Raw genomic sequence first — 25,571 nt, 5'->3', positions numbered from 1 at the left:
AGGAGTAAGTCAATAGGACTTGCATACAATGCAAAGGGACGACCAATAATAGGAATGCCTGTGGAAGAACTCCACAAACAAACAGCATCATTACCATCAAAGCAGTTAAGACTGATAGCAGAATAAATGGCAATAAGTTCTGTAACACCACCTGTACAAGTGTTTAGCTTCTTCAAACCCCAAGTTGTTTATCTGTATTTAAAAACGTCAATAAAATATTTTAAAAGAAATTGATAGCTTAAGTCATATTCTTGGCCAATGCACACCTGCAATGTGGATCTTGTCCAACAAGTTCCTTACCTGCTAGGATCACACTGCTGCTGGCATTGTGACAGAGCCTATTTAATTCAGCATCCTGTTTCCCACGGTGGTCAATGAGATGCTTCTGAGAAAGCCGGAAGCAAGACCAAGGGGCAATTGCCCTCTCCTGCTGTTGATCCCCAGCAACTGACATTCAGAGGCATGCTACCTCTGATCCTGGAAACAGCATTCAGATAACATGCCTAGTGGCCACCGATAACCAATGACATATCCTCTGTGCAGGAGGGTAACAGTGTGTCCCTCGGTGAATGGGCCCCTTCTGGGATATAATTCTCCTCATCCTCAGAATGACACCACAAACGTTTTCCCCATCTAAGGGGACAAATTTGCCCCCCGAGAACCAGGAGCTCATTTTGTACCAAGCCCACACCTGTAATGTCTGTCCATCAGACAGGTACACTGGATAGCCTTCGTGCCCAGTGCTTGCTTTCTACCTTCACAACTGTTTGTTTATTAGGCTTGTTCACGTGCAAAGTTGGGGTCTGTAAGATGGGTTACCTCTTCTTGGAAAGGGCCTTAACTTGCCCATTTGCGAAACTGTTTGCCTTGACACTTCCCTTAAGCACAGTGAAGTAGGGTCTCTCATAAGCTTGCCTTACTTTTATACCCCTGGATACCTCCCCACCACCTCTGCTTACCACCAGTTAGATTAAGAGGACCTCGTTTAAAAATAAGAATCATAGAATCATAGAGTTGGAAGAGACCACAAGGGCCATCCAGTCCAACCCCCTGCCAAGCAGTAAACACCATCAAAGCATTCCTGACAGATGGCTGTCAAGCCTCTGCTTAAAGACCTCCAAAGAAGGAGACTCCACCACACTCCTTGGTAGCAAATTCCACTGCCGAACAGCTCTCACTGTCAGGAAGTTCTTCCTAATGTTTAGGTGGAATCTTCTTTCTTGTAGTTTGAATCCATTGCTCCGTGTCCGCTTCTCTGGAGCAGCAGAAAACAACCTTTCTCCCTCCTCTATATGACATCCTTTTATATATTTGAACATGGCTATCATATCACCCCTTAACCTTCTCTTCTCCAGGCTAAACATACCCAGCTCCCTAAGCCGTTCCTCATAAGGCATTGTTTCCAGGCCTTTGACCATTTTGGTTGCCCTCTTCTGGACACGTTCCAGCTTGTCAGTATCCTTCTTGAACTGTGGTGCCCAGAACTGGACACAGTATTCCAGGTGAGGTCTGACCAGAGCAGAATTTAGTGGTACTATTACCTCCCTTGATCTAGACGCTATACTCCTATTGATGCAGCCCAGAGTATGATCTACTGAGCTGCTGACACCTGTGAGTGGAAATTTAAAGGTGGCTTTAGGTCAGCTGAGTCCTGTGGGGATAATGATTTTTATCAAAGCAGAGGACAATGAATGGCAGTTACATAGAGCACCTATTCAAATGCAAGTATCTGACTCAATGTACTCTTATTCAAACTCACAGCCTAGATTTTAACACTGAACTAAACACTGAGCTTTTAAATTGAACTGAGGTCTACACCTCCACTTCAGTTTGTAAACTGCATTTAAAGCCTAATTTGAGTTTAGGCTGAGCTTGAACTGATGGCTACACTTTTTGTTTATAAGCAGAGTTTTCCGCAAACTAGGACCGCAACATTGTAGCTATGCAGTGCTAATACTGTAGTGCATAACAGGGGAATGAAGAGAGGCAACAGTAGGTCACCATCATAATCATCATATGAGCAGAACAAACTGGGCCATTTTGACAGCCACACGACTCCCCAAGGATGCACTAAGGATTCAGTGAATCGTCTGAGAGCACATAAGTCAACATTTAACACTTGCATGCATCTCTTGAAAATTGTTTGCTAGAGCCTGTAGGGGGTGGAAAATGTAAACGCCAGTACAGTACTCATTCAGTCCAAGTCCCTGGGACTGAGCTATTCATATGCAATTAAGTCAGTTTCAGAATTTTGTACGCTTAAAAGTCCACTACAACACACATTACAAGCAAGGCCAGAACTTAGCCCTGAAAGTTTGGTTTTGTCAATAGAATAAGATGGTCTCACAGCTTGAGGAGCTTACAAAAGTTCGAAGATGGAAAAGGAGTCATGATACTTTGATAACATAAAATCAGCTGCAAGTGGCTACCACCCTACGCAAATATGAAGTCTCCTGCTCTTTGGCTAATGCAGGAACGCCAATTCTCACTCCATAACCAAGCTTAGCCAGACAATATATCAAGAGAGAAGGGTATTCAGGAATCACAAAGAAAGGAACAGCACAGAAGCTATAACCGGGGGGGGGGGGGACTTTTCTTCCTTAGCAATGTTCTTTTTATTTGAAGACTCAATATTAAATTACGCAAATAACTCGGATGTAGTGAAGGAATCACTGTGTGACTTAAAAGGCAAAGCTATTTGGCCAGACCATGGTCCAACAGCAAGAACATCACTACCTAGAGAGAAAAATCTTTTCCCCAGGAAATGGTCACTGCTATCTCACTTACTTAATCATACAGTGTCAAAGAGGCTGTCATCATGCCAAACCAAATCATCCCTTTGAGACGTCACCCTTTTCTCCTCTTCGTTTGAATCCAGCTGAAACTGTTGCATCACTGTCTGCAACCATTCATCCAGGAGTGTTGCTAGGTACCTCAGGGGCACAGGCCCACAACACAAATGCCAGTCAGCTGTGCTTCTCTGCTGCCACACACGGGATCACACTTTGCACAGACAAAGTAAGTTTGGGCTGCCATGCAAAAGGGGCGATCGGCTCTGCAACGGCTGCTGCACATGACCAGGGTGGGCCAGCTCTGCCAAGAGGGAGATTGAGGCAGAACCGTCACCTCAGACAGCTGATTTGGGGTGTCATGAAAGGGCCAGAAAAAAGTTATTTGCTTATTGTGTTTTTTGTATCGCCAGGGCCCCTGAAGAATTTTCTTCCTGAGCTGCCAAATAACTCCATTGGCATTGGGTACCACATGCCACTTGAGGCCCTAACTGCCTGCTCATGAGCAACCCCCCCCCCTAGATTTCCTTTGTGGGGTTCAACCTTGCAAAGGCTGCTCAGATGCAGTGGGGAGAAGGGCTTCTATCCCTCGACTCTCCACAGCATCTGAGCAGCCTTTTAGGACCTTTATGTTTATTTATTAAATTTGCATACCGCCCTACCAGAAGGGCCTCTTCCTTAGCAGTCAGGAAGGAATTTCAACAGGTGCAACTTGTCAGGCTTCATGAACCCCCCCCCCTGGCCTAAGGGGCCAAGGCCGAGCTTTCTTTCTCCCCGTGGGTGGGCGTGCCCCGTTACCTGCAGGAGACAATGGCCGGCCGGGGCGTGCTCGGCCAGGCTGGCGTTGTAGACCTGGTGCTCGAAGACGGGCTCGTTGTCGTTGGCATCCTCCACGGCGACGCTCACGACGCACGAGGCGGACAGCGGCGGCTCGCCCAAGTCCCTGGCCAGCACCAGCAGCTCCAGCGCCGCTTGCCGCTCGTGGTCCAGGCCCGCCCGGACGCTGAGGGCGCCGCTGAGCGAGTCGAGCTGGAAGAGCGCGCCGTGCGCCTGCTCGGGGCCCAGCGCGTAGCGCACCTGGGCGTTGCGCGAACCCGGCTCGTCGGCGTCAGAGGCGCTGAGGCGCAGCACGACGGTGCCCGGCGAGGCGGCCTCGGAAACGGCGGCTCGGTAGCGCGGCTGCGCGAAGGCGGGCGCCTGGTCGTTGAGGTCGGCCACGCGGAGGAGCAGCGCCCGCTGCGAGGAGAGGGGCGGCGCGCCCGAGTCGACGGCCACCAGGCGGAGCTCGTAGGCGTCGCGCCTCTCGCGGTCCAGGGGCCCCTCGACGCACAGGAAGTAGACGCCGCCGTCGCCGCCAGAAGGCCGCAGCGAGAAGGCGCCGCTGCCACCCTGCAGGCTCAGCGCCACGCCGCCCGGAGGCGACCGCCCGCCCTGCCCGCCGGCTTGGTCCCGCTCGTCCGGGTCCGAGACGGACACGCGGGCCACGTAGTCTCCCGGTTGCGCCCCCTCGGACACGCTGGCGCCGCTGTCGGTGAGGTAGAGCAGGTGGATCGTGGGCGCATTATCGTTCACGTCGAGCACCTCGACGGCCACCAGGGCTGTGGCCAACTCCGGCTGGGCGCCGCCGTCGCGGGCTTCCACGGCCAGGCGGTGGAGGGTGCGGGCCTCGCGGTCCAGAGGCCGCAGCAGGCGAAGCAGCCCGCTGCGCTCGTCCACCTCGAAGAAGGAGGCGGCCGAAGGGTCGCCCTGGCGGCGGGCCAGGCTGTAGCGCACCTCGCCGTTGGCGCCCAGGTCCGGGTCGGTGGCCCAGACGCGGCACACTGAGCTGCCCACGGGCGCGTCCTCCCTCACGCGCGCGCGGTACTCGCTCTGCCCGAAGGCGGGCGCGTTGTCGTTCTCGTCCATCACCTGGATCTCCACGCGCAGGCGGCCGCTCCGACGGGGGCTTCCGCCGTCCCAAGCCTCGACCAGCAGGCGGTGCGTCTCCGCCCGCTCCCGGTCCAGGCGTCGCAGCAGCACCAGATCCAGGGTATCCGGCGGGGTCCCGTAGCGCAGCTGGAAAAGCGGACCTTTCTCCCGATCCTGGTCCTGATCCTCCGGCAGCAGCGAGTAGCCCTGCGTGCCGAAGCTGTCGGCGTCGGGATCACGCGCAGCGGGCAAGCGGAAAGAGCTGCCGGGCGGGCTCAGCTCGGAGATGTTGAGGCGCACCCAGTCCCGCGGGAACCGCGGCGCGTGGTCGTTCACGTCGCTAACCGTGATCTCCACCTGCACCATCTCCCCTCTTAGCGTGGCCGCCACGAAGCTGTAGCGCGCCCGGCGCTCTCGGTCCAGCAGCCGCGCCGTTCGGATGATGCCCGTGTCCGTGTGCACGTGGAAATCCGCCAACACGGCCGACTCGCCGCTGCCTTCCGAGAGGAAGAAGCCGCCGGGGTGTCCTTCGCCGGGGGGCAGCCCTGCGCTGATGTCCCCCACCAGCGTGTCCGCGGGCAGCCCTTCGTCCACCGCCAGGCTGAGCTTATACACCTGCCCCTTGCAGCTCCCCGCAGCGCACACGCAGAGCCAGAGGGGGATCAGCCACTCCCGTGCCCTCCTCCGGCACCCCCTTCTGCCCCCGGGGGCAAGTGGCCGGAGCTCCATGCTCCTCTCACGCTGCCTGTCTCACCAGCAAACCCAGCCAGTGTCCCGGGGGGGGGTGGCTTCTTCCTGGGCGCAGCGAGTCCTCTTCCTAGCAGGCAGGCGCGCCTGTGGCTAAACCAAGTCACAGTGACCACAGCCGGTGCCGGGCGCTCCTTTGCTCCCTGGCCGCTTTTATTATGCCTTGCCCAGCTTCGACCGGCCTCATCATTTGCAATCAGGTGCTCTGCAGCCCTTCTGCTCCGCTAGAAAGAAACCTCCTTCCTCACCCTCCTTTCCAGCACACCCATAAAAGTTCAGGCTGGGAATAAGTGCCAGAGGCAGCCCGGAGAGAGGACAGCTCCCTGCCTTTTTGCTCAGGCGGCTGCTGCTGCTGCTGCTGGCTTCTGCTTGCTGCTGCTGCTGCAGCCTTGCTCCGGCTGCTCCCCTCCGCGTCTCTGAGCTGCTAACACACCCCCTCCCCATGTGACAGCAGGCAAGGGCAAACTCCGCGCCTGGGAGAAACGGCGACAGCCACTTTGCAGCAGGGGGCTGTCCCTAATTACCCAGCCGGGAGCAGCGTGACGCGGGGGGTGGGGGGTGGGCAGGCGCCCAGCCGGTGAGCAGGTAAACCCCAGCTCATAATAACAGCAACGCAAACGCCAGCAGGATCCCCCCCCCCTGGAAAGATCTCTCTGCGAAGCAATGGTGTGGAATACTAACAAAGCAGCGGTAGGTCTGTAGTCATTCCTGAGCCCATTAGGAACTTATGGATTAGGTAGGAAATGATGGCATGTGAAGGTACATCACACTGGCTGGAGAAATCTACCCTCTCTGCACACAGTGTACCAAGCTCCATGAATTTCCCGTCCACAACCAGTTCATTGAATCATCATTACAGTATTATTAACATTTGTAAAGCACTTTCGAGGATTCAAAGCATTTTAGGTGCCTTGGCAAGTTACTAGCCTTAACAATAGCCCTGTAAACCAATTTAGAGGAGGGAGAGGAGAGGGCTGTAAATGGCTACGAGCCATGATGACTATGATTTGCCTCCACAGTTAGAAGCAGCAATACTCTGGATTCCAGCTGCTGGCAGCCACAAAAAGGGAAGAGAGCTCTTGTGCTTGAATCCTGCTTGTGGGTTCCCCACAGGTATCTGGTTGGCCACTGTGAGAGCAGGATGCTGGAGTAGGTGGGCCATTGGCCTGATCCAGCAGGCTCTGTGGAGCAACAGAGCATCTCCTATGCAGAAGGTCCCAAGGTTGGCCAATCCCCGGCACCTCCAGGTAAGGCTAGAAGACAACCTGACCTGAAACCTGGGTGAGCTGTTGCCAAGATGGCAGTGTTGACTTGGGGAGAATATATGGGATTCATAGAAAAAGGGGTTTGGAAATGCGGCATTCAGTGGTGGGAAGAAATATTGTGACGCCCCAGGTAAGAATCTGGCTCTGAGCAGCTTCTATTAATGAACTATTCTCAGCTGCTGAAAAGTCCTATTACATCTTGGAAGTTGTATCACTGCTTAAAGTAAATAAATAAATAAATTCCTTCCAGTAGCACCTTGGAGACCTACTGGAAGGATTTTTATTTTTATTTTTATTTTTTTTAATTTTGTTTTGACTATGGCAGACCAACACGGCTACCTACCTGTAAACATATCACGGCTTAGTGGTAGATCATCTATTTTGCATGCAGAAGGTTTCAAGTCCAATCTCTAGCATCCCCAGGTAAGGTTGGGGATATTCCTTGCCTGAAACCCATATATTGCCAGTCATTGTTGACCATACTGCATTAGAGGGACCTGTGATCTGATGGTGTAAGGTAGCTTCCTACAGTATTATTCCCCATATTGTGGATGTGGAGACTGAGGCTCAAAGAGTGGCTCACCTAGTGAGTTCATGCCAGAGGCAACATTTGAACCAGGGACATCAGTTCATAAAAAGGGGGGAAAAAGATGTAGGTTAAATGTTATTCTCTGATTGGGCTATTTGTGCTTTAAGCCCATTTCTCTTAATTCTGCTGGATAAAAAGCCACACTTAATGTTAGCTATGTGAAGGTGTCTTAACTGTCTCTGAGCCCCCCCCCCCCCCGGTACCTCAATTTCATTGAGATGTAGTTGGTCTGTGATTTCTAATCCTCCAGACTAAGCATGTCCATAATGATAAGAATCTTGCATTTTTAATATAACCTCTCAACCACATCGAAGCCAAAGCACTTTACAAATTTTATTAAATCATTGTACAAAGCCATTAGCAGACTCAAACTGCAGCTCCCTCCCTTAGTTAAGATCTCTTCCTTCCTTTTAAGTGATTAATGTGGCCCATATTGGCATGGTTTATTTATGAAAACCCTAGAAAGAGAAACTCATGCTGAGCATCGGAAACTGCACACTGAGGTAAGTGTGATATAACAGTATAGTTAACCGAATAATAGTCCAAACCACATAAAGAGAATATATGTTCCCCAGCTGGGAAATTACAATACTTTAAAAGGATATGGGGGTTTTTAGGGGAGGGTTCTGCTTGACTTTTCTCTTGTACAAACACACCATTGCAAAATTATGCGTTCTGTAATATTAGACTGCCATTGCAAGCCCTGTAGTCCTTAAGTGCGTGAATGATGCTTCATTACAGTAATTAGTTCGTTCAGCCTTGCTGGTATGGGTTGTAGTCCCATTTTAGAGATGGGAAACCGAGGTCAAAGTTGCTGCCCTGTACACATTTCGGGGAAGTAAATGCAGTTAACATTGGCAGGACTTGCTGCTGAGTGAATGTGCTTAAGTTTGGGTGGCAAAGGGGTAAGTGGTCATTGAAAAGTGTTCCTGGTACAGCAGGGATTTAAAATGCAGGCCTCTGTAGTGCAAATCCATTGTAGCAACTTGTCAATATTGTGTGTCATGCTGTGTGTTGCATAACTCTGTCATATTTTCATGAACAATTGAAAATAAATGTGATCCATCCTACACATTTTGTTGACCAGAGATAACTTTCTGGAAGTGCCAAAGAAGATATGTACGAATGGAGAACTGCTGCAGATCAGTCCAGGCAATACGGAGCTAAATGAACCAGCCTCCTGTTTTCCTATCAGAGCTTCCTCTTGAGTAGATGCACACAAACACTTTGACAGACTGTAGCATAGCATGCTGCGCAATGATTTCTCGCGCTTTTAAAAGGCAAGCGGTTATTTGGTTTGCTCTAATCAGAAGATACGAGTAGCTTGTAAGGCAGAGGGCATTGCAAATATAGCCCTTGTATTAGAAAGATAGGCAATCAATTTTAGATGGTACAGAGTCAATATAAGTAATAAAAGAAAAAAAGTTACTTTATGGTCGGAGAACATATTTTCCCCTCAAGACAAATCCCACCACCAGGTGATGGAAGATTATATTCCTTAAATTCTCCCGGTTTGTCTCTTGAACAGCTAAATCTGGTATTTTCCCAAGGTCAGTAGACATTGTAAAGCATTATGGGGAAGCATTTACTAGCAATAATAGCCACATTAAGTGAAATCCAATAACTTAACACAGTCCTTTTCTTCCACATTGTTTTTTGGTTTTCAAATCCTGGGTAGGATTCAGTAAAAATGATTGGCTTGTGTGAGTAGTTGTTTATATCAAAATATAATTTTAAGAACGTTGATTTAGGTTATTATTTCCTATTTATGCGCTACATATATGTGCTACAAATTTCCCATTTATGTGCTACATATACAGCACATTCAGAAATGGCCGCATTAGATCCAGGTACTTTATTGTCTTTTCCAGACACACCACACAGATTAAAGTGCAAGCATTCCTCCTTTCTCTGGTTTTGCTCCCATTGCCTTGGAGTCTTTAAAATGCAATGCAATCGAAGGCCAGTTGTACCTATAAATAAATATAGTGGCAGGATCCAAAGAACTACTTAAAACAAGTTCAGGGATTTAAATTAGGAATATAGAAAACTGCCTTATACTGAGTCAAACCATTGGCTAGTCAAATTCAGTACTGACTACACTGAATAGCAGTGACTGGCCAGAGTATCTTGCTGAGTCCTTCCTGGAGTAGCCAGGATTTGAATCTGACAAGGCATGTTCTTTTTCTTTTTTTGAGGAACGGTTTTCGAGAATCCATGTAGACTGAATACTTGTTTTTTTTTCTACATATATCTGTATTCACAAACAGATCTGTTGCATTTTTATTTTATTTTTTTGCCCCTGAAAGATGCTTATTGAGGAACTGGTTTCATTCCAAAATTAGAAGGTCATTGCAGATAGATTCTGTGTTACCACATAGTGCATCCTTTTGAAAACAGATATGGGTAGTCCCAGAAATGAGTGTGTGTGCAGCCACAAGGACATTGTGAATGGGTGTATACCGAGATTACAATCACCACTTACTACTTCAGTCACCAGGGCAGGAAAAGGTGTGCATCACCTAGCAAGGGGTGTTTTTTCAAACGCATTTCAAGTAACTGCAGCCATCCTTGTGGATGACAGGATCTAGAACCCAATCTAGACTGAAAGCAGCATGTTGGTGGCAAACAGGAATGGTTCCAGACTGAGAAAAACTATGGTTTTTTTGCTTCAGCTGGGTTAGCGTGTACTCAGCCATAATCAAAACTCAGCCTTACCTTTAGAAAGTAACTATGATTGCAACACTGACACATTTGTGAACATCTTAGCAGCGCAGTTTGAAGAAAAGTACACAAGGTTCTAGAAATTGTACCAGCCTTCCCAGTGTTCAGAGTTGGATACTTCTTTTTGTAGAGATGAGAGAGTTTCAAAGAGAAGGAACCCTTCTCTTGTCTGGCTTTGTTAGTTTTGCAGACCCAGAGAGCAACTACGTTGTGATAATCCTAAGCAGGAAACAGGCCCTTGGCAAGTTTACTAATACAGACGTGGGTTGTCCCTAAGTCACAGATGTTTGACAGGAAAGTACCTGGATCATATTGGTTCATAACATCATTTGGGGGGGCAGCCCCACATCCTGCTTATTCCATGATCATTAAGGAAATTAATGAAACATGTTTTTTATCGAGATGTTGTTACTACGGAACTAAACTTAAACCTCCTGGAAGCAAGTGCAGCGAGCCTCTCAATAGTAACCATCTGCATTTTGATTTAATCAGTGCAAAACGCAGGGGTCACTGCTGAGGAAATATACAAAAATGGCTGGGTTAGCTGGATAATCTCTGGGTCCATTAGGATTTATCTCAATTTTACTCACACTCTTTTGTATCTGGAACCATTTATGTACGCAGAATTTCTTCAGGAGCTGGGTGTTTCATCAAAGCTGTATTTATATTCCACAAGCCCCTGGTAGGTAAGGAAAACTGAACCTATATTATGATGATATCCTAGTTGCTACACTATTTATCCTGGAGACTTTTTTGATGTCAAGAAATACCAAATCGTGAGGGGCCATGTCACTGCTCCTTCATAGCTTGACTCCATGCAAATAAGGCGTTGGAGGCCTGAGGCCTACATCCTCCTGCCCTTGGTTACAGTAAGGTCTTCAATAACCTCTGCTTTCCCAACAAACCATAGTTAGCCATTGCATGTGAATGTGGAAAGCTCTGACTTGCTCAAACCATTGATTCCATGAAAAGCAGGATGATGAACCTAGGTTTAACTGTATGAAGCGTGTATATTTCATACACGCTTCATACAGTTAAACCTAGGTTCATGGTTTAACTAGGTTGTGTGATGGACTTGTATGATTACCCCACCCTAGAATCCTGACCCATCTTGTTCTCAGACACCTTTGTGGTTTGTCAGGAACCAGATTGCTAATATTAGTCATCACATTTTTATCCAATGGACTCAGGGTGGCATACATAGATGAGATTACTCCATCTTCACAACACCCCTGTGAGGTTACTGATTGAGAGAATGGCAGGCCCAAAATCACTGAGCTTCATGGCTGAGTAGGAATTTGAATTTGGGCCACAAGTTCCCCACTCCAAATTTGATTGCATTCTAATCTAGGACGGAGATACATCCAGAGGTCAGGTGTGGCCCTTAGCCTACTTTCATCCTACGTGACCTAATTTGTGCTCCCAGACATTTGCTAGTGCATAGTTCCAGCAATAATGCTAAATTTGACATTGCTCTGGATTATCAAGATTTTTGGTGGAAGGTGATATAGACATATTTTCATAAATAATTGGCAGGCTCCTGGGGGAAGGGGAGAAGTTTGGGTATGTAGAGTGCTTTATCAATCCTCTTCACTTGAAACATCTGTGAGAGGAATAGAGGTCTCTTAACAACCCTCAATGAACTACAGGTCCCAAAATTCTTTAGGGGAAGCCATGACCATTTAATGTGGTATCATAGTGCTTTAAATGTATGGTGTGAATGTGGCCTGGCATGCAATAGGATTGCACTGTTAAGGAAATTCACAGAAAGAACATTTTCCATATAGTCCTCCCACCACCACCACCCTATATTGTTCAGGAGGGCCCCCAACCCTGTGGACAGTCTTCTGGGGGTACAAGTGGCTGCAGGCAGGAAGAGATCAGGCAGCATTCCTTCCATGAAGTTCATGAAGCTAACTTGCCTTCAGATCCAAACCATAGTGACAACATCTGGTAATCACTATATTACTGGCTTGCGAGGATAATAGGCTTGCGTATTTGTTGGAAGTGAGCTGCACTGATTTTAGTGGACTGTCCTTCCAAATCATGTTGTTTTTAGTAATTTGCTTAAAAGTGCAGTCATTTCCTAATAAGGAGATAGTTTAAAAAAGTAGATTTCAGTTTTATATATTTCTTTTATTCAATGTCTTCTGCACAAAGACACATTTCCCAATGTAGAGAAGTTGTATCAGATTGGATTTCTCGCCTAACTTTTTACAGCACAGTTCATCTCCCAGAGTCTTGCTAAGAAAAGACGTGAAAATGTTTTCCCTAATGTGGATCAGTTCAAAGTATTGGATCAGAACCAGCTTTTTGAACTCTGGAAGGGATCGATTTAAAATATATTGGTTAATAATTCCCTTATTAATCTAAGTATTAGTTAACAGTGTGGAAATAGATTTAAAAGGTGTTTTAGTGAAAAATAGCCAGGAGGTTGAGAGGTTAGTAGTTTGGTCTTGCAACTGCATTTTTGGACTGTCTCTGATGAAGTATAGACTTTCATTTCTGACTCCGATCACAAAGCTGATGGCTGCCTTTTTTAAAACCTAAAATCAGGAACTATGAATGTGCAGTTTATGTTAATTGAATGAGATTGCCATTGGCAAAGACCAAATAAATAGTTAGATAATGGGTCATAAGCTTTTGTAGGGCTGTATATCTGTAGTTCGTTTCGTTTTGTTTTTAATATAATTTTTCTTCTCTTAAATCCCACTTGCTTAAATATGTTTTTAATGCACTCTAGTTAACTCCACTAATTGTTAAAATAGTGCTGCGGACACAGGACCAAGATGTGTTAGATTTCAGGTTGGACTTCCTTCACAGTTGAAATAGGAAGCTTCTGGAGGCTGTACCAGAGTTCAAAGCATTAGATAACCTCAGCTTTGCTCATTTTGGAATTGTGTAAGTAACACATCACAACCAGATGTTGAATCTGAAAGGAGAAGAGAGAAAACACCACCCCATCTTCTTCCATATAGTATAAAGCATAGAGTAGACCATTGGGTACCAAATATTCAGATAATGTCTAATGAATATTCATCTTTTGCAGTGGGGAATTCTGAGCAGCACATTTGTCTCCTCTCTAATTCAAACAAACCTGCAGACTGCTTTGAAGTCGACTGAGCTTTGATGGGAGCCATTCCCTTTTTAATTGCAGGTGTGTCCCGCAATGCAGAGCCTTATTAGACGTCTTCATGTCTGAAGCTAATGGAAGTCTCTCTGATTTGGGCTCCAGTCCAAACCATGCATACTTGGAAGTGAGTTCTAGTGAAATTAGTGGGACTAACATCCAAGCAAATGTGTTTAGAATTAGGCTGCTTATTTATTTTTCTGATCCAAATATATTTCACACACTTTCAAGGACCATGCGGTTGAGGGCCAGAAACCGTTTTCTGAAAATGTAACTATATGCGGATGCACTTGCATTTCATTATTATTGTGTTGATAAAATTGACCTCGGTCTTTGAAGCAAAAAAAAAATCATCCCTACTTTAAATTCTCAGAGAGCCAAAGCAGACGTGAAGTTTGTCACATAGTTTGTCTTGCATATGTTTTATTATCACCATCATTATTTTAAAAGCACAGGAGCACATCCAGAGGCAGTGAGGGAAACACTTGAGACAACATATACTGTCTATCCCTGTGGTGTTGAACCTCTGGCTTGTGGACCTAATTAGGCCCACCAAGCCTAATTTGGCCAGCAAGGCCCAGCATTCGGCCTGCAAGACTGTTTTGGCAAGCCACACCCACCACCCCTACATCTGACATCATATCATAGCTGTCAACTCCCCCCCCCCCTTTTTAAGGGAAATTCCCTTATTCCAAATAGGATTCCTCACAAGAAAAGGGAAAAGTTGACAGCTAGGTATCATATTTCTCCTGTCTAAAATGGTGGAGAACCACTGTCAGTATACACATTTCTGAGCTAGATGGCCCCATGGCCTGTGTCAGTATAACACAACTTCTTTTGAGATGTCAAATTAAAGCACAAGTAATAGGTAAATTGGGTAAGCATGCCCCGCTACCATAGGGTCAGATTCTGAAACCATTTTGAAGGAAAGGCCCTTGGCTTGATAGGCATGGGGGCAGGGGGCTTTAACCTTTTGCGGCCCCACTGGCCAGATCGTAACCATGGCAGTTCAGACATCTGAAAGAACCACGCAACACAGAAGATGCACACATGGCCCGCATTTTTGCTTGAGTGTGCAAAGTAGAGGCTCGAGCACTATCTCACCCCAATTAATGGTGGGGCCATCCTGAGTGATAAGACCACTCCGCACTGAACTCTAAAAGTGTCCCAGAAACGTCATAAAGATGTCACAGAACCATCACTAAAAGAGCTAGGGTGGAGTGGGGTGTTTGCAGGCTTTTTCAATGGGTTTCAGTTATACACGATTTCACCAATGCGTGTGGTGCCTTAGGATGTAAGCCCCGTGTATACGGAGGGCTGCCTGTATACACAACAACTCTGACTTTGAAGGTTCTGTTTGCACCACGCTGAATATGATGATCAGTCACTGCTGAGTTCTGATGTCCTTGTTCTTTTGTAATACTACTGATGTAAAACAGGACAAAATGTGTACAAACAGGACAAATACCACATTACATTATCTCCTTTGCAAGAGATTAGTCTTCTTTTCAGCAGAACACTTCACTGTTATCTCAGCCAGGCAGGCTTAGACTCTCCTACAAAACAATTTTCTCTTCTCTTGAGATCCATATATCATTTACTACTCCCACTATCGCTCCTTTGGTTGTGTTCCTCCTGACTGCTTTTGTTTTTATTACAAGCAACTATGCTCTTGGAAGATGCCCCAGGGATTGCCTTGAGACAGGGTATTGGCTCTTGTGCTATCCATCCAACTTTCAGGTAAAAAAGTGCAAACTTTTGGAAATGGCGAATTCATCTTTGTAAAAATGTTCAAATACTCCAACACTGCCTGCTGCCTCTGGTGCTTCTGCCAATGACATAAACTCAATATGATATTACTATTATTATTATTATTATTATTATTATTATTATTATTATTATCTTGATGAAGTTATTTTGATTATATCTTGTATGTCACACAGAATTGCAGAAGAGTATACCAATATGGCACACAGTGCACATGCAGCCCAACTTCACAGCCTTAGGCAGAATCATAGATAGCTCCCAAGAACATACAGTAGCCCATATTTGTATGGTAATATATGGCAATGAACACGGTGAAGGAGTGAGCAGATTTAGCTGAGGTTTAGTAAACTCCAGATTGTTAAAGCAGGGTTAGGCAACAGGTAGAGAAGGGTAAAGGGTTAAATCTTTGGGTGTAGATCTGTAATAGATTGTTAACAATGGCAACAAAATGAATCTCCCCCTCCCCTTAATTATACTGCTGAAATGGGAGGAGGAAGTTGGGTGGTGGGCTAACAGGAGTGGATTTGTGTGTGGAAAATCTGTGATCTCAATTCAGTTCCAGCATTTGTGCCTTCAGTATTTCACCTTTAAGAAACTTATGTCCACCTTGGATCCATTCTCTTGAGTATTTCTGATTAGGGGATCTCACCCAGTATTTCCTTAAGCTTTTTGAAACCAGACTTTTTAAAGTCCAGAGTGCATGTCCAACTACACTTAGTTTTCCCTTTCCTTTGTATAATGAACCCCCCCCCCAAAAAAAAACATGATCACTTTCTCCCAAGGTTCCCAGTACTTCCACTTCATTGATCCTTTCCTGCCTGTTAGTGAAGACCAGGTTCCAGGAGAGATGACCCCCTTGTTGCTTCTTCCACCTTCTGAAAATAGATGTTCATTTGTCATGTTTAAAACAGCTATTTTAATTATTTAATTCCCATCATGGCTTCTATTTTAGAGACAGAGTGAGAGAGAATGAGTGAGATTTGAAGCTTTATTCTTATTAGTCTCCTCGGATTGCCTTTTACATGTACTAAAGACTTGAGAAGATTTACATTTTAATGAGCTAAATTAGCCATTTTATGCTGCTAATTGTGCCCTTGGAGATAATTCTCCCATCTACAATATCCCAGATAAAATTAACTAGTTCTTACATTTACCCCTTTCTCAGCTACCTTCACCCATTGGAATCAGAGAGAAGAGAGACACTTCTGAAAACAAGGCCTGGGATGCAGTTATGGTTTCTGTTGCTCCACTGATTCCTGTCATCTAGTCCAATTATTTTCTGGTTTTTAATGAAAAATACACACAAATATTCCTAGTATTCCTAGTATATTTAGGAATATACTAATTCCGCAATTGTAGCCTAACAGAAACCAGTGCAATAATAAAGTACTTTTAAAAAAACGAATCCAGGATAAATGTCTATATTGATACCTAAAGAAAGTAATATTGTACATCGGCAGAGCGATCAGCAACGAATTCTGAAACACTGCCATCTTGTGACAACCAGCAAGGAAACAGAATTAAGCATTGTGTGTTGGTTGTTGTTTTTGCCCCACCTGCTTAATGTTTTGTGTGTCCAAAACGACTTAGCTTTTCTGGGTTTTTTAGTTGCTGGTGTGTGGCTTTCAAAGGCTGGACTGGCTCTCATATACATTCATAACCCCAACATTAGAGATCTGTTAATGAGGCTCTGCTCAGTGATACCATCAGGGCAGAACTTTGAGGCTGAAGCCCATGACCCCAGGCAACACTTGCACTTTCTACATTTTGAAGTAAGTGAAGTAATAATACACATTATCATCTAAAGAAGCCCTTCCCCAGGTAAGACCATCGGCTCTAAAATGCCTTAATTGCACCACTGGCCCTACAGAACCCACATGGGTAAAATTTACATTCGTAAAATGGGTATTTTGTGCTACCCACAACAGTTTCTTTGATTTTTAAATGTGTCCCCGGTCCCCCAAAAAGTTGGGGACCCCATTATATAAATGAGCCAGTCCCATCTTCTCCCTTTCAATGCCACAGGGGGCTCCAAGTCATCAGGTTGCTCTTAGTTCAAAATTACCTTGAGGAAGAGCCAGTACATTCTTGGGCAGCTGCCATTAGTGCTGGGACAGTTGATAAATTTACATTCAGTACAGCCCCCCATTAAGACATAGCAAAGACACTTAATAACATGTGCATGTTATATGTGTTTATAGGCCTTCATGTGTGTTTAAAGATGAGGAATCGGACCTCTTCTATTTCCTCTTTGCATGGCAAGGAGCTTTTACTTGATCTGTTGCTGCAGATCCACTGAAGATCTTCTCTCCATTGTAGCCAATACCACAGTGCCAGCACTCAACCCCTTTTAGGGAATCAAATCACCAACCCCTGGTCTGTTTTCAGCAAAGCCTGCAGCTAGATGTAGACATATTAATTGAAATACCAAAGGATGCTACAACGACCCCGACATAGAAGCAGCTCAATTTGCAACATTCCTTTGGTTTTAAATAACTAGATATGGATTACATTAACGGACATTTAATAGGAGGAAACAATAGTGCTTTCTTCCAAATGAGGGTTTCGAGAATGGTTCTAATCCTTAAAAAGCTTATGAATTGTACTGCAGTTCCACATTTAAAAGTTATTGTGGAAAATATCTGGGGCATCTTAACAGCTATACTTAATGCCCTAAGATTCTACACTTATTAGGATATCAATAGCTGTTGCCAAGGATGTTCTGGGGCTTTTCTTGTGGTTTCTACCACAGCCATTCCTGCCGCTCGAGTGGTACTGGACTCGCTTGTGGCTCTTTCACTGGATAGAGGCAAACGGCAAGCAAAATCCGCCTCCCTGTGTGTGAGCCTATCCCTTCTCAGCGGAATGGCGATTTCAAAGGAGAGCTGCTCTGCCAAATTCATATGGTCACAGCAAAGACTCAGAAGAATTTTCCTTTCCCATAATGGGAATAGCTAACAGCACTGTGCGACCCCAAACACATGTGCACGTCGGTTTGCGCAATCTTTTGCACAAGCCAAATTAATTCCAGTTGAGAAGCAGGCAGGTCAAGGCTCCAGAGCTCAGAGCACAGCAGGCAGGCTGTCTATATGCAAAGGGAACCATATTGTATCACTTTGGTAGGGGCAGCGGACAGCTGTAGCCACTCCCTACCATAAGCTATGAGGAGGAGCAAGGGAGTTTAGAGAAAGGTTCCACCAGAACAGCTGGTAGGTGGAATGGTGTTCTTGTGTGTGTGCATGAATGGAAAAGAAATATAATCATGCAGGCTAAATCTGCACATATTACTTGCAAGTAAATCATACTGTGTTCCATGGGATTTAGGCCCAGGTTACTGTGCATTAGATTGCAGCCTTAGTGTTTCAAATCCAGCCCTGCGTTTGGTTATTAGAACTACTCTATAACAGCAGAAGTTAGGAAACCATCTCCTTACCCTTTGTTCATGGAAAATGAAAAAGAGTTTTAAGAATTTTGGGCTGATGGTTTAATTGTTGTGTGTTATATGTTTATCTATCTATCATCTATCTATCTATCATCTCTAGGGCTGTATGTTCTACTGTGTTGCTCAGCTGACAGTAAGACTTCCTTCAGCATAACAAGGATTGATACATTTTCTGACAATCCTCTCCTCCCCCTTTTAGCCCCACACGCCCCTAGATGTGCTTGGGGGTGGGGGTGGCCCCCCAAAACTCTGGAATAGATTTAAGGAAGTGGGAACTGCAGGAGAAGGGAGTGAGAATCATCAAAAATTACTTCCCTCCCTGTTTTATTGATGGAAGCTTCACCATCAGTTGAGCAAAACTGCACAAACAGCATTGGATACATTTCCAAAACACATTGCAGTATTTAATATTACAGAAAGAACTTGGAAAGGCCACAGCATGTTGGCAATGATTTTAAAAAAAGTCTTTGTAATTCTTTGACCTGCGAAACCCCATGAAGGCACTGATGACCAACTTTTGTACAAAGAGCTTTGCAGAATCTGGGTCTGTCTAGAGACGGAAAAGTAGCTACATTTGCTAAAGCCGAAGTCTAGTCATTATTTCATAACACTTATTTGAAAAAGCCCCTTCGAGAATTGAGTCGATTTTGCCGTACTCTAGTTGCATGATAATAACTACCAAGTGTTTTAGCAAAGTTAATCCTCTTCATTATACTAATAACTGTACTTGGGAGCAGATATCTTCACCAATATTCATAATAATTTAGCGAAAACTTTGCTGTGACTAGTCTTCGTTTTCAAATGCCTGAACCTTATTAAATAGATAAATTATCATCTTGTCAACACTCCCTTGTGGTGCTTGCTGCCTTCCCCCCGCAAAAGAACATTAGGGAAACATGCAGTTCCATACTTAAAGACCACATAAAAGTAGGTTTGAAAATAGAATGCAGGAAAAAGCCATAATGTCTATACTTGACATTAAAACTGATCAAAAATACATTTTACAGCCTATGGGGTAAGCGGGGAAATTACTACAGCATTGAAGCACATCAGTTTAGGCAAACATTGCTCTCAAGTAACCTCTTTGAAAAGAAATTCCCCTCAGTGCTTATCCTAACTTAGCTTTGGTTCTTTAAATGCTGGGCAACAATCATAACATCTTGGCACACACACAAGAAGGATCTGGATGTGGGACTGTTACACAGATATCAGCATAGAACCTGTGTGCACACAGAGGTCTGTCCGTGTGTAGAAATTTTAGTAACGTTTGAAGTGTCCTGTTCAAATCACCAAACCTTAACTCTTCCATTTCTTACGAGACCCGTTCAGATTTTTCCTACTTTGTGACTCAATGGCTACAATGAGTAGGATAACCAGGGCCAAACAATGCAATCTGTTAACATAATAAAAACCTTTCTGGATCACACCGAGGGCCCATGGGTGGCGCTGTGGCCTAAACCACTGAGCCTCTTGGGCTTGCTGATCGGAAGGTTGGCAGTGCTTCGAATTCCTGTGTGCAATGGGATGAGCTCCCCTTGCTTTGTCCCAGCTTCTGCCAACCTAGCAGTTCGAAATCACGCCAGTGCAAGTAGATAAATAGGTACCACTGTGGCGGGAAGGTAAATGGCATTTCTGTGTGTCACAGTGTTCCATTGCGCCAGAAGTGGTTTAGTCATGCTGGCCACATGACCGGAAAGCTGTCTGTGGACCAGCGCTGGCTCCCTCAGCCTGAAAGCGAGATGAGCGCCGCAACCCCACAGTTGCCTTTGACTGCACTTAAACCGTCCAGGGGTTGGAGCCTGCAACCAGGAGCTGAGTGCAGCCATGCTCTCCCTACCAGCACTGCATAGAAGTATACTGTCTCTGACGGTGAAGGTAGAACACCAGCTTCATGGCAGGTAGCCATGGATAGTCTCATTCTCCATGAATTTATCTAATCTTTTTTAAAGCCAAATCGGTGACCACCCCATCTTTGTAGGACTGAACCCCACAGTTTAACTATGCACTATGTGAAAGAGTATATAACATTATTCCAGTTAGACCTTTTAAATGGACAATTAACTTGCACAGAAGGCAGGAACAGGGAGAGTCACACATTCATCTGCCATCCTGAAGACCTTTCTCTGTATATCAAAAGCTTGCCAATATACTCGCCTTTTTTCTCTCTTGTTTTTGTTTTTTTTACCAGTGTCCCAAATCACTTCTGATCCTATGCAAATGTCTTCTCTTCATTGTGTACAGATTCACTTCACTTCAAACGAATTGTGTTTACATTTATGGGGAAGCTTCTGGTCTGCTAAGCATAATTTAATTTGAATAATTGCTATTAAGTGTTTTCCTTTATCACTCTGTAATTATTCTTTAGTTAGTACTCAGTAAAGCGTTTAAAGTGAAATTTTCCATCATCACTTTCTTTCATTTGCTCCCTAAAAGGACATACTAATTTAGCATAAAAGGGGATTTTCCAAATCAGCAAGAGAACAGATGGTGAAATCTATTGTGTATTTCTTTTTGTCTCTTTAGAAGACAACTGCAAAACATTTTAAAGACTTATTTGACTATTATGCACCAGGATTCAGAGAGATTTTGGGTATATATAATGACCTGGACTACTTCTTTTTTAGATTCTCAAAATTAATGCAATTTACTGTTAAACAACAAAGCAAGAATTTTACAATAAATTGAGTCAAGTTGAGAGGTTTCCTCCATTTCTCCAAGCAGTCTAAGCCAACAGATGTTGTGGCATTAGGGCAAATAGGCCACTGCCCCCACCAACCTCGCCAGCAAATTGCCCCCACCTGCCTGCCTTCTCAAAGTACTTAACTCCTCCTCTTCCTTAGTCTCAGTGTTTCCCATTATAGAACTCAGCAGGGAGGAGGATCAGAACAAAACCAGAAGGAGCTGTCTTTGCACATCATTTACTCTAGCTCCCCCTACTGTTGGTCTCCTTGCCTTCTGCCCTATCAGTCCCAGTAGATGCCAGCACCACTGATCTAAACAAGACATCAAACCAGGGCTGGGCCAAGATATTTTTCTGGCTGTCCATTTCATGTACAGAAGCTAACCAGGCTGGCAGTTCAATTATTTCTTCAGCCTTAGCCAGTGGCCACCACAACACTTGAGGGCAGCAGGCTAGCTTGGGGGGCACACACAGCTGTCTCCCAATACCTACCTCTGTGCTCCACAGCATCTGCTGCCCAAGACAGATGCCTGACTCTACCTAATGGTAGGGCTGGCCCTGTGCTCACTTGATACTCCCAGAAAACATTATATTTCTACTCTGGCTGGCGAGGAAGCTGCGTTCTCTTCTCTATCAGTGCATGGTGTTTATGCTAGACAAGAGGGCCCTTCTAGCCAACCAGAGCGTGTCAACAGAGAAAGGGCAGTGCTAGCAAAGCTCTTCTCTGTCAGCAGCTGCAGTTGATGCTGGCTGGTCACACAGGTGCTTTTCCAACTGGCTAGCTAGCATAAACAAGAGTGCGCTGGGATGAGTTCTATTTAATACTGTGTGCCAACTGCAAATATTGCTTATTTTGTTTGGGGGTAAGTCCTGCTTGATCCTTTGAACGCAGGGGTGCACTCTCAAATTTGGTCAGTCTACCAATACTGGCATGGTGATTTAGCAGGGCTTGGGGTCAGTACAATCCAGTATGTGGAATCCATGCCAGGCATAAGAGTCTGTAATGGTAACACAGCTTGGACCAGACCTGTATAATATTTATTTAAAAGGCTAACAAGGTGGAATAAGAGAACACAAGGAAAGAATTTATAAACAGCTTACTGGGCAATCTATACCTCGAAAATTCTACTTTTGCATTCTAGTTCTCAGGTATTTAATCTTCCAATATGAGTTGATTGTGTTGTTAAAAGCAGCTGCTTCAAAGCAGATACAAATTTTGTTCTTCACAATGTGATGTGGAGAATAAATTTATTCCAAAGGAGAAAAGTTTGTGGTTTGCAGAAGCTAGAAATGTATCTTTTATGACCTAGTCAATTCCTTATACATGAAATTCTACTTTTGGTTCTTTCCCCCAGGAAAAGTCAGGGAATTCTGCCCAGTTCAATTTGGGCATGCCAGCCAGGTCCCTGCTGGGAAGTGTCAGGCATGCCTCAACCTTGCACAAAGCAGGAATGAGCCTAGTGCTTATAAACTGATGCACAGAGAATTCATTCCTGCTTTGCGCAGTATTTCCCTGGACCCCAGCAGACCCCAACTTTGATAGGTGGGTGTTTCCACTCACCTTGTCAAAGGCTGCCTGCCAACATGAGAGGAGATAGAAATCTGGCACACTGGGCCAAAATGGTTCCCCACCCTTGCTGTTCAAGTTCTTTAAACAAGATGCCACCACTGAGAAATCTCAGTCAACCCAGTCCTAATCTTTAATTGTTCAGGCCATGGATGAATTTCAGGTAGATTAATCTAAACGGCAGATCCTATGCCATTATCACAAGTTGCAGAAGTTTGCAAAGTATGTTTTCCATGCTGTACAGTTGCTGCTGTTTCAACTTTTATTTCTCCAACACCCTTTTAGACATGCAAAATATGTTGAATGGATCCAAGCCTCTCTCTATATTCACATTAATTTAAGAAACATAAAACCCATTTCCCCTTCTGGGGAAAAATGCATATTCCGGAGAGTGAACTCATTTCCTGCATTATTTACATTCAACCATGACAAGGGTCTGCACATGAACATAATAAATTAATTGGATTGAGTTCTGAAGAGAAACAAACGCATGCTTCAGTAATTAAATTTTTATTTGTGATTAAATTGCAGAGAATACACAATATTCATATTTTACTTAACACACAAAATACTTAGTTTTGTTGCCCAATCTCCCATTAACAAATGATAAAATCCCCATTCCCCACTCTAATCTGCCCTGCATGCTTTCATACACAGGAATCCAGTCTTGAAGCTTTATGGTCCTAATCAGTCACATAAAACTTGCAATTATGTTACAAGAAATTGTTTTCCTTTATTATAGTTATGTACAATATTAAAAACAAAACCCATTTAAGTCATGTTGGTAGGAAAGAAAATTTTACACACTCAGAACAGTACATGCTACCAGATAAGAGGAAATCATAGGAGTTCTGATTCCAATTTGAAATACTCTTAACGAGATCTGACTCTCAAGTAACATGGAGCTTTCTAAATTTCCACACTTGTATCAGTTAACAAAAGAGCAAAACATACAAAATGTATTCCAGACTTGTTATCTGACAGAAACTGCGAAGTACAACAACAGGCAAAAAAAATTATTAGAGCCAACAGCATTGTTCTGTGCCAATGCTTGTTTGTATGGGATAACCAGCTTCATCTAACCAACATTCTTAAATCTAATTAATTGCATGAAGGGGTTAATACCATACCGTCCTGCCAGATTTAATCTAGCTCACTTTCCCTCACCTTGGGAGGAAACAGTCTAGTGGATCCAGTGTATGAGAAGCTCCGAGTTGCATGGCTTTTACAAGCTGCTCAAGTTCCTATCAGCCCTGAATGCTCACTAGAAGGACAGATCCTGAAGTTGAGGCTCCAGTACTTTGGCCACCTCATGAGAAGAGAAGACTCCCTAGAAAAGACCCTGATGTTGGGAAAGATGGAGGGCACAAGGAGAAGGGGACGGCAGAGGATGAGATGGTTGGACAGTGTTCTCGAAGCTACTAACATGAGTTTGGCCAAACTGCGGGAGGCAGTGAAGGATAGGTGTGCCTGGCGTGCTCTGGTCCATGGGGTCACGAAGAGTCAGACACGACTGAACGACTGAACAACAACAACAACAAGTTCCTATACCAATAATTTAGGAACTTTTGCCACTTTGTAACTGAACTAAGTGTTACTCCCTGTGCAACTTTTCTGAAGCACATGAATCTGACCTTTGAAGTTTGTAAGTAAACCATTTTTTTTTAACATACCAAAAGTGTGGGTTTTTTCACCTATGCTGCAGGAAGAGGGAAACTTTGGAAACAAACTTTTAAGGGAACATTTTTGGAACTCACTTTAAAGGGCACCTTTTAAACGTCTAATAACCTATATTTCCATACTTTGCTGCATATTGTGATTTTAAATATCTGCTGGGATACCGTAGTACTTGCCCCAAATTTGGATCTTGGCATCTAGGAATTCTTTATTTTGTCCTTGCACCAAATTTGTTGCTTAGCAGTCCCTTTGCCATATAGTGCCATCCTATTCATGTTTACTTAAAATTTCTGCTGCATCAAATGGAACTTATTTTCTTAGGTGTGTTTAGGATTGCAGCCATAGGTGTTTATAGAGGCATCCTTACCTGGCAGTGATAATTGGTCTCCTGGCTGTGGTGCCAAACTATTGTCTGGGGAAATCAGTGTTCTAATCACTACCTTTCACAGTGTGAATGTAAATAAGATTGTTGAAAATACTAATTAAAGGTTCAAATAAGTAAGCATTGTTCTCCAACACCTGCTCTTTACATTTCCTCCCTCAGGCCTACATTTGAGCCACTCAGTTCCTTGTGAAAGCAACTGCTGACATTAATAAAATTATTAAAATGCGCAGGAATATTATTTGCAGTTTCCTACTTGTCATGTTGCAAGGGCCAAAAGCTTTTCTGCTTCTAAAACTTAATGAAATGTGTGCAGACTTGTAATACTGAATGTACCCCTGGAGTCAGTAATCTTGACCATATGAAGCTTGTTTTAATACTGGCTTGGTTTAAAAAAAAAAAAAAGGGTTTTCAATCTGAAGGACAAAGAACAACTTATGGCACAGCAAGGCCGCCCAAGATTTTTATACCTTCTATTCTTTCTAAAGTATTCTAGGCTGAATTCATAAATGGTAACAGCTCTTCTATTACATGCCAACAGGACATCACTAATTGTTGTGACAAGAGCTCTGTTACAATCAGCTACATCCAACCAAACAGTACTCAAGAGAAAGCCCACTGAAATCTTGGGTACTGATATCACTCTAAATTTCTATGGCCCAGAATTCTACTCCAGCCTCCAAAACCCAATTGGCTGATTCTATAAATTGCTGCGCTGGCAGAGCAGATTTCTCTCTGACATTAGGCCTTTGTTGTTATGACTCACAATCTGATCCTGACAAACGTTATCAGATTGTTTTATTAAAACGTGCCATGATGGCGCACCTGATCTTTCACATCTGGCAGGCTCCTTAATTAAAGCTGTTTACAAAGTAATCTTAAAAGAGAAGTAATCTTAAAAGGA

At 44.4% G+C, this 25,571-nt stretch overlaps 1 protein-coding gene across 1 annotated transcript; it reads right to left on the bottom strand.

Moving 5' to 3' along the window:
* Nucleotides 1-2,791: 2,791 nt before the first annotated feature.
* Nucleotides 2,792-5,429, bottom strand: LOC117053223 (protocadherin-16-like). Its single transcript, XM_033160810.1, has 2 exons — nt 3,588-5,429; nt 2,792-2,983 (listed from the first exon to the last, which is right to left on the bottom strand). The coding sequence occupies exons 1-2, from the start codon at nt 5,424-5,426 to the stop codon at nt 2,792-2,794; spliced, it is 2,031 nt and encodes a 676-aa protein (XP_033016701.1). The 5' UTR covers nt 5,427-5,429.
* Between the last annotated feature and the right edge of the window lie 20,142 nt (nt 5,430-25,571).

Source organism: Lacerta agilis, chromosome 9 (genome assembly GCF_009819535.1).
Source record: "Lacerta agilis isolate rLacAgi1 chromosome 9, rLacAgi1.pri, whole genome shotgun sequence".
In the NCBI taxonomy this organism is placed as follows: Eukaryota; Metazoa; Chordata; class Lepidosauria; order Squamata; family Lacertidae; genus Lacerta; species Lacerta agilis.
This window is presented reverse-complemented; position numbering and strand designations above follow the sequence as displayed.

What these genes read in the sequence shown, in the direction of transcription:
- LOC117053223 (XM_033160810.1), bottom strand. Translation starts at nt 5,426, where the DNA reads ATGGAGCTCCGGCCACTTGCCCCCGGGGGCAGAAGGGGGTGCCGGAGG. An exon ending in CCGGCCATTGTCTCCTGCAG is followed by an intron (nt 2,984 to 3,587) that starts GTAACGGGGCAC and finishes CGTGTGTGGCAG; the next exon opens with CAGAGAAGCACAGCTGACTG.